This window comes from Neoarius graeffei, chromosome 1, assembly GCF_027579695.1.
Source record: "Neoarius graeffei isolate fNeoGra1 chromosome 1, fNeoGra1.pri, whole genome shotgun sequence".
NCBI classification, from domain to species: Eukaryota; Metazoa; Chordata; class Actinopteri; order Siluriformes; family Ariidae; genus Neoarius; species Neoarius graeffei.
Genome location: NC_083569.1, coordinates 5,929,772 through 5,939,389, shown reverse-complemented (window position 1 = coordinate 5,939,389; position 9,618 = coordinate 5,929,772). Strand labels below are relative to the sequence as shown.

General features: G+C 40.3%; 1 protein-coding gene across 5 annotated transcripts in view; it reads left to right on the top strand.

The window, feature by feature from the left end:
• The first annotated feature begins 921 nt into the window (after positions 1–921).
• LOC132891318 (meiotic recombination protein REC8 homolog) overlaps positions 922–9,618 on the top strand; it is a 32,788-nt gene continuing 24,091 nt past the window's right edge. Inside the window, exons 1-10 of one of the 5 annotated variants that reach the window (XM_060928829.1) lie at positions 922–1,416; positions 1,697–1,765; positions 1,908–2,050; positions 3,873–3,951; positions 4,128–4,242; positions 8,317–8,374; positions 8,462–8,529; positions 8,605–8,677; positions 8,770–8,914; positions 9,014–9,194. In XM_060928829.1, coding sequence (XP_060784812.1) covers positions 1,361–1,416; positions 1,697–1,765; positions 1,908–2,050; positions 3,873–3,951; positions 4,128–4,242; positions 8,317–8,374; positions 8,462–8,529; positions 8,605–8,677; positions 8,770–8,914; positions 9,014–9,194 — 987 coding nt within the window. In that variant the 5' untranslated portion in view covers positions 922–1,360. Of the gene's footprint in view, positions 1,417–1,442; positions 1,766–1,907; positions 2,051–3,872; positions 3,952–4,127; positions 4,243–8,316; positions 8,375–8,461; positions 8,530–8,604; positions 8,678–8,751; positions 8,915–9,013; positions 9,195–9,618 lie in introns of those variants that run through there. The other 4 variants (XM_060928821.1, XM_060928838.1, XM_060928846.1 and 1 more) reach the window with 4 other exon arrangements.

Genomic DNA, 9,618 nt, shown 5'->3' with positions numbered 1-9,618 from the left:
CTGGAAAGACACCATCAATGCTGAAAGGTATATCCAGGTTCTAGAGCAACATATGCTCCCATCCAGACGACGTCTCTTTCAGGGAAGACCTTGCATTTTCCAACATGACAATGCCAAACCACATACTGCATCAATTACAGCATCATGGCTGCGTAGAAGAAGGGTCCGGGTACTGAACTGGCCAGCCTACAGTCCAGATCTTTCACCCATAGAAAACATTTGGCGCATCATACAACGGAAGATACGACAAAAAAGACCTAAGACAGTTGAGCAACTAGAATCCTACATTAGACAAGAATGGGTTAACATTCCTATCCCTAAACTTGAGCAACTTGTCTCCTCAGTCCCCAGACGTTTACAGACTGTTGTAAAGAGAAAAGGGGATGTCTCACAGTGGGAAACATGGCCTTGTCCGAACTTTTTTGAGATGTGTTGTTGTCATGAAATTTAAAATCACCTAATTTTTCTCTTTAAATGATACATTTTCTCAGTTTAAACATTTAATATGTCATCTATGTTCTATTCTGAATAAAATATGGAATTTTGAAACTTCCACATCATTGCATTCCGTTTTTATTTACGATTTGTAATTTGTCCCAACTTTTTTGGAATCGGGGTTGTAATTTATCTTTATTGATTTATTATACAGACATGGTTTTTTTTCATTTAGTGAGTTCATCCACTCTGTACAGTAACAAATTAATCTTCAGTGGTTCACACTGTATGACCAAAGGTTTGTGCACCCCCTTGACCATAACACTCCTACGCGCTTGTTCAACATTCTACTCTAGATTTACTCCTCATTTGCTGATATAATACACTGCACTCTTCTGGGAAGGATTTCCATTAGATTTTAGGGTTCATTTGTGAAATTATGTCATGTGCTGACATCGGTAGCCGAGTGTCCAAACGCTGTAGGGTCCATAAAATGACCTTAATCCAGGTTGCACTTTGTAGGGGCTAGGGAACAGGATAGTATTTCGGACACTGCCTCTGTTTTCCACAAGAGACACAGAAGAAGAGGTGCCATGGCAATATCGCTACAGCAACCAGACTCGACCAATCAGGTGTCGCTGTTCAGAAACGGCGTTAACGATTGGCTCGCTGATCTCTCTGCTCCCAACGATTGGAGAGATTCAATAAACAGTGGCCGAATCCCAAATAGCTCGGCCCTCCTTGTATCAGTTCACTACATAGGCTGTAAAAATCATTAGCAGTAGCACCCTGTGTAGTGATCTAAATGTGTAAAAAGGACGCGTTTGGGTTTGCGTTTTAACTCACGCAAAGTGTATTCGTTCTGCGGTCGAGAACATTATTTTATTCATAAAATATTGATATTAAACTAAATTCAGTTAAAATAATGTTTTATTATCCTAATGTACTTCATTACAGAACTGGGTGCTTTGCGACAATATGGTGAGTCTTGTCTTTTCATTTACTAAAATTAAAATGGCGGATGTTTTACCTAATTATTAAAATTAAAATGGCTTTACTTAAATATTACAGTTAAGGTGGCTGCTGTTTGCCCCACTCCCCTCTGCTTTTTCTACGTTGAGAAAATAACGCTTCAGGGTATCCGGCTGTATTTAAGTATATATATTAAATAGCCGACCGGGGGCGCACTATCAAGCTAAACCCAGGTGTTATGACGTCACAACGTACTCTGTGTGTGTGTGTGTGTGTGATTTTCCTAAAGGATGGCGGCCACGAAGGGCAGAAGGATAAACCGGCGGGATCTGCTCAAGGTCAACGTTCAGAGCACATGGTGAGAATTGTTTTTAAACTTCCGGTAAAGGCCAAAATCTGCACGGCCGTGAGGGCTCGTGCATTCTGATTGGTCAGAAGGTTTGGGCGGCTGTGAGGTGATGTTGAGTCGGTGATGGCTGTGTGTGTGTGTGTGTGTGCAGCACAGACATTATGAACTACGTGCTGGTGCGAGTTCCTCCTCTGGCTGCGGGTCTGCCTCGGCCTCGCTTCTCCCTCTACCTCTCCTCCCAGCTGCAGTACGGCGTCGTGCTCGTCTTCCACCGACAGTGCCAGCTGCTGCTGGGTGTGTGTAGGAACAAGACTAAACTCGTTCTTTCTTTATTTATTTCTTTCTTTATTTATTTTCTGAACTTCTTTCTTTCTTTTCTGAGCCTTTTTCTTTCTGCTTTATTTTCTGAATCTGTTTATCTATCATCTATCTATCTTTATTGATTGATTTTTCTGAACTTCTTTCTTTCTTTTCTGAGCCTTTTTCTTTCTGCTTTATTTTCTGAATCTATCTATCTATCTATCTATCTATCTATCTATCTATCTATCTATCTATCTATCTATCTTTATTGATTGATTTTTCTGAACTTCTTTCTTTCTTTTCTGAACTTCTTTTATTTATTTATTTTCTGAACTTCTTTCTTTCTTTTCTGAGCCTTTTTCTTTCTGCTTTATTTTCTGAATCTATCTATCTATCTATCTATCTATCTATCTATCTATCTATCTATCTATCTATCTTATTGCTTTATTTTCTGAAACTGTCTGTCTGTCTTTCTGTCTTTTTATTTATTCTTTCTTTCTTTCTTTCTTTCTTTCTTTCTTTCTTTCTTTCTTTCTTTCTTATTGCTTTATTTTCTGAACTTATCTATCTATCTATCTATCTATCTATCTATCTATCTATCTATCTATCTATCTTTATTGATTGATTTTTCTGAACTTCTTTCTTTCTTTTCTGAACTTCTTTTATTTATTTATTTTCTGAACTTCTTTCTTTCTTTTCTGAGCCTTTTTCTTTCTGCTTTATTTTCTGAATCTATCTATCTATCTATCTATCTATCTATCTATCTATCTATCTATCTATCTATCTATCTATCTTATTGCTTTATTTTCTGAAACTGTCTGTCTGTCTTTCTGTCTTTTTATTTATTCTTTCTTTCTTTCTTTCTTTCTTTCTTTCTTTCTTTCTTTCTTATTGCTTTATTTTCTGAACTTATCTATCTATCGATCTATCTATCTATCTATCTATCTATCTATCTATCTATCTATCTATCTATCTATCTATCTATCTATCTATCTATTTCTTTCTTATTGCTTTATTTTCTGAGCCTGTCTGTCTGTCTGTGTTTTTATTTATTTATTAATTTATTTATTTTCTGATTCTTTCTTTCTTTCTTTCTTTCTTTCTTTCTTTCTTATTGCTTTATTTTCTGAACCTATGTATCTGTCTGTCTGTCTTCTTATTTATTTTTTCATTTATTTATTTATTTTCTGAATTTCTTTCTTTCTTTCTTATTGCTTTATTTTCTGAACCTATCTATCTATCTATCTATCTATCTATCTATCTATCTATCTGTCTGCCTGTCTTTTTATTTATTCATTTATTTATTTATATTATTTTATTACTTATTACTATATTATTACTTATTACTATAAGTTATATTACTATAACTATATTACTATAATATACATTACTTATTACTATAATATTACTTATGTAATTATTTAATTGCATTATTACATTTAAAACATTATTATTATCTATCTATCTATCTATCTATCTATCTATCTATCTATCTTATTGCTTTATTTTCTGAACCTATCTATCTGTCTGTCTGCCTTTTTATTTATTTATTCATTTATTTATTTTCTGAATCTTTCTTTCTTTCTTTCTTTCTTTCTTTCTTTCTTTCTTTCTTTCTTTCTTATTGCTTTATTTTCTGAACTCTTTCTTTCTTTCTTTCTTTCTTTCTCTTATTTATTTATTTATTTATTTATTTATTTATTTATTTATTACTTAATATTCTGAATTTCTTTCTTTCTTTCCACTGAGATGATGAATGGGGTTTATCATGAATGGATGTTTGAGGCTGAGTTGATTTTCCTCACTCCTTCCCCAGAGGAGATCCAGGAGGCCATTGACCGACTGCACCGTTACCGTGTTCAGGTGCAGATTGACATGCCGCCTGAGGAGATCAGGTCAGAGGTCACACGTTACACTGCTCTGTAAATGAATCTGTACATGACCACAGGAACCAGTTCAGACTTCGTGGCCGTGTGTCCAGTAGGGAAGAAGAGCTCCGGGGAAAGTAAAGCGAAACATGTTGTCGGGCTTCTGTTTTATCGTCCTGTCAGTTTGTGTGTCTTTGTTGCAGACAAACTCAAACCCTTCCGGATGCTCTCGCTCTTCTGACCGAGTCAGAGGGGGCCAGAGATCCATTCTTTGGATCAATGGAGTTTGGTATGCCCAGTCCAAGTACCCTCATGCAGGTATCTATCGATCTATCTATCTGTCTATCCAGTGCTCAAAAAACCGCATGTCCAATCGTCTGTGCGAGGACGAGTAAAACTTTAATGGTAATCGGCCAACAAAAGTTGACGCAGGTCTGAACTGTCAGTCTGGCAGTAGCGTATTTCAGTAGTTGTTGTTGTTGTTGTTAGGGCCCGAGCCCTATGGGCGAAGGCCCTATTGTTCTTGTAAGAGTTCACTATTATTATTATTCTTCTTCCGTCTTCTTCTTCTTCTTCTTCTTCCGTCTTCTTCTTCTTCTTCTTCTTCTTTATTTTTCTCCGCTGTTGGGCCATTTTCGGGGCGCTTGCCATGGGCGAAAACGCACGAAATTTGGCACCAGTTCCGAGAATTGCCACCGCTACTCAGAACCAGAAGCCCAAACTTGGCCGGGGCTCAGGGCCTCTATAGCGCCCCCTAAGTCGTTGTGATTTTGGCCTCCTGCATTAAGGTGCCTGGGTGCCATGTAGTTCGTAGTAGTGGCATGCAATTTGGTACGCATATGTATCTCACTAGGCCGGACAAAAATGTAATGCCAATGCATTGGCCACGCCCAACAGGAAGTGAGGTAATTTCTCTTTTGTGCGAAATGCATGGCCACGAAGACGGCGCAACTCCTCCTAGACCGTTCATAGGAATGTCACCAAACTTGATACACGTCATCTACAGACATGGCTGACAAAAGTTACTAAATACGTTTCACGTTGGATAAACCGTTCAGAAGTTATACGTCGATCAATTTTCGATGCAAAATTTTACATGCTTAAAAATTCATAACAAATCTTCTGGTTGCTCAAAACTGCTCATACTTCACACGCACATCACGCATTGGGCTTCTGACATGTTTCCCAATTTCTGTGATATTTCGCCACTGGGGGCGCTATTTTTGGGCAAAAATTCCAATCTTTCCTCAAATTTGGTCAAACTTCACGGCCACCCTCTTACTACCTCCCATGTCATGTATACCACGTTTTGGAAATTTTCGTCCATGGGGGGCGCTGTTTTTGGCCGACGCAATTGCTCCAAAACGGGTTTTTGGTGAATAATTCCATAATGCTTTTCCTTCACACCACTACCTTGTGATAGTACGTTGCTGTTGTAGACTCTTATTTTTCCAACTCATAATCGCTCATGTACAGCATAGCGCCACCTACTGACATGGGAAAAACCAAAAAATTTATTCTTCAAAAATCTATATCTCATCTTCTATTTACTCAATTGTCATCAAACTTCATACGCACACTCTTCATAGCTCACCTGATATACTCGCCAAATTTTGTGCACTTTCGCCACTGGGGGCGCTATTTTTGGGCAAAAAATCCAATCTTTCCTCATATTTGGTCAAACTTCACGGCCACCCTCTTTCAACCTCCCATGTCATGTATACCACATTTTGGGGATTTTCGTCAATGGCGGGCGCTGTTTTTGGCCGACGCAATTGCTCCAAAATGGGTTTTTGGTAAATAATTCCATAATGCTTTTCCTTCACACCACTACCTTGTGATAGTTCGTTGCTGTTGTAGACACTTATTTTTCCAACTCATAATCGCTCATGTACAGCATAGCGCCACCTACTGACATGGGAAAAAACAAATAATTTATTCTTCAAAAATCTATATCTCATCTTCTATTTACTCAATTGTCATCAAACTTCATAGGCAAACTCTTCATATCTCACCTGACATATACGCCAAATTTTGTGCACTTTCGCCCCTGGGGGTGCTGGTTATGGCAAAAATGATATTGCAGCTTCTGATTTGTCAAACTTGGCAAGCAAACTCTTTACAAGACCCTTATTGGGGCGCTTGCCATGGTCGACAACGCACGAAATTTGGCTACTTTTTCTTAGACTGCCACCGCTACTGAGAACCAGAAGCCCAGATCCAGGCGGGCCTCAGGGCCTCTATAGCGCCCCCCGAGCACCGTACAGTGCGATACCCTATTGTTGCCATGTGTCCAATTCTGTGCTTTGTCGCCATTGTGGGAGTAATGTCTCTTGCCGAAGAAGCTGTGGAAGGTTTTTCGCGGGGACGCATGCCCCCGCCCCCCTTGGCCGCTGGCGCGAGGGCCCGTCGAGGCCGCTTGCGGCTTTAATTATTATTATTATTATTATTATTATTATTTGTCGGCAGATGGTTTTTTAACATATAAAGTTTCAAATGCGCATAAAATTAAAACCGTTGCCTACGAGCTTTAAAGTTTTACTTGTCTTTGCACATACTTTAGTTGTCTCAGACGATCGGACATGCAGTTTTTTGAGCATTGTGTTATGGTTTTGTGGATTTACAACCCCGATTCCAAAAAAGTTGGGACAAAGTACAAATTGTCAATAAAAACGGAATGCAATGATGTGGAAGTTTCAAAATTCCATATTTTATTCAGAATAGAACATAGATGACATATCAAATGTTTAAACTGAGAAAATGTTTCATTTAAAGAGAAAAATTAGGTGATTTTAAATTTCATGACAACAACACATCTCAAAAAAGTTGGGACAAGGCCATGTTTCCCACTGTGAGACATCCCCTTTTCTCTTTACAACAGTCTGTAAACGTCTGGGGACTGAGGACACAAGTTGCTCAAGTTTAGGGATAGGAATGTTAACCCATTCTTGTCTAATGTAGGATTCTAGTTGCTCAACTGTCTTAGGCCTTTCTTGTCGTATCTTCCATTTTATGATGCGCCAAATGTTTTCTATGGGTGAAAGATCTGGACTGCAGGCTGGCCAGTTCAGTACCCGGACCCTTCTTCTACGCAGCCATGATGCTGTAATTGATGCAGTATGTGGTTTGGCATTGTCATGTTGGAAAATGCAAGGTCTTCCCTGAAAGAGACGTCGTCTGGATGGGAGCATATGTTGCTCTAGAACCTGGATATACCTTTCAGCATTGATGGTGTCTTTCCAGATGTGTAAGCTGCCCATGCCACACGCACTAATGCAACCCCATACCATCAGAGATGCAGGCTTCTGAACTGAGCGCCGATAACAACTTGGGTCGTCCTTCTCCTCTTTAGTCTGAATGACACGGCGTCCCTGATTTCCATAAAGAACTTCAAATTTTGATTCGTCTGACCACAGAACAGTTTTCCACTTTGCCACGGTCCATTTTAAATGAGCCTTGGCCCAGAGAAGACGTCTGCGCTTCTGGATCGTGTTTAGATACGGCTTCTTCTTTGAACTATCGAGTTTTAGCTGGCAACGGCGGATGGCACGGTGAATTGTGTTCACAGATAATGTTCTCTGGAAATATTCCTGAGCCCATTTTGTGATTTCCAATACAGAAGCATGCCTGTATGTGATGCAGTGCCGTCTAAGGGCCCGAAGATCACGGGCACCCAGTATGGTTTTCCGGCCTTGACCCTTACGCACAGAGATTCTTCCAGATTCTCTGAATCTTTTGATGATATTATGCACTGTAGATGATGATATGTTCAAACTCTTTGCAATTTTACACTGTCGAACTCCTTTCTGATATTGCTCCACTATTTGTCGGCGCAGAATTAGGGGGATTGGTGATCCTCTCTCTTCCCATCTTTACTTCTGAGAGCCGCTGCCACTCCAAGATGCTCTTTTTATACCCAGTAATGTTAATGACCTATTGCCAATTGACCCAATGAGTTGCACTTTGGTCCTCCAGCTGTTCCTTTTTTGTATCTTTAACTTTTCCAGCCTCTTATTGCCCCTGTCCCAACTTTTTTGAGATGTGTTGCTGTCATGAAATTTCAAATGAGCCAATATTTGGCATGAAATTTCAAAATGTCTCACTTTCGACACTTGATATGTTTTTCAGTTTTTGAGATTTGTAAATTATTGCATTCCATTTTTATTTACAATTCCTACTTTGTCCCAACTTTTTTGTAATCGGGGTTGTATGATAATTATGCTGCTTCACCTTTAAAAAAAAAAATCAGCTGCATTCTGTCCTCTCCAAAATAAAATAAATCTCTGGGCAGGTGGAATTGTTTTTCAGGCAAGTGTGTTTTGGGTGCTGCTAAAGCTGGGAGATTTTTTTTTTCCAAGGACTGCGATCTAATCTCGTTTCCTTGATTGACAGCTGGCTCAGGAAATGGGTGTGGTTGCTCCAGAGGGTCGACTGTCTCCACCTTTAGAAGGTGAGCAGGAACGGCACACGAACAGCAACATTAAGTCCAGCACACACTCGGCATTAACGTACACATCTTTTTTTTTTCTTGCTGCAGGCATCACAGCGAGTCAGGAGTCGATCACGATAACCGAACGGGAACCCGTTCTCATGCACGAGCCCGAGGTGTCAATCGTTAGTGTTGCCATAGCAACTCGTCATTGTGAACGCACAGTTGAGTGAATTTTAACGTCTTTGCAGTTTGAAGGGGCGGAGCTGCAGGAGATCGACATGGTTGAAATGTTGCTGGAGCAATCGGATCAGTTCCCCGAAGGTAAGCGACAAAAAGTAAAAGTCCGACCACGACAGTATTTGTTGAAGAACTAAAGGATGATAGAGGTCAGATAGAGGGCATCTTTTTTCCAGGAGAGGAAGAGCGGGAACGAGAGGCAGCGAGGCGAGAGAGAAGAGAAAGGGAGAGAGAAGAGGTTGTAGAGAGAGAGAGAGAGCGAGCAGCAGCAGAAATAGAGAGGACGAGGGATCTGACAGTGTCTACCCTCTCCATAGAGCCGTACGTCCCACGTAAAAAGCCAGCTGAGCCTTTATGAGGACGAGACCATGAGTAAAAGTCACCTGTTCCGGTTTTAAATGTTCCTTCAACCACATCCAGGGCTCAGATCACTGAAGTACCAAGCAGAGACGTCGTATCTGTGCCCGAGGAGGTGGAACTGCCCGCTGTGGTGCCCGAGCCAGCTGAAAGAGAGAGGACCCCCGAGCCCGTCCCGATTCCACCGTCCCCGCCTAGCCCAGAGAGGATGGAGCGGCGCATAGAGAGTCCTCGCCTGGAGGAGGTGTGAAAAATACAAATCTTACATTGCAAGGAGAAGCGGAAACAATTAAATTGTGACCGGGGATCAAATTCAGCTGCTCGTAATTTTCTTGTATTCAGTGTGGTTGAAATCAGTAGTTTGTTCTTTGCTTTGATCTTATTTTCACTTTCAGTAGTTTTTGAATTCTGCTTTTAGTATTGATTTAACTTTCAGGGTTTTTTTTGCTTGTTTGTTTGTTTGTTCGTTTATTTATTTTGAATACAGAGGCTCCAACTCTCCCGTCGTGGACGGGAGATCTCCCGCTTTAGGGAACATTTAGAAAATCCTCCCGACCTCCCGCTGACAACATAAAAATCTCCCGCCCGCCCTGACTACACACGATTAGTTAAAAAAATAAACCTGTCTTCTGTGTCTGTTTGGTGCGCGCGGCTCTGAGACCAAGAAC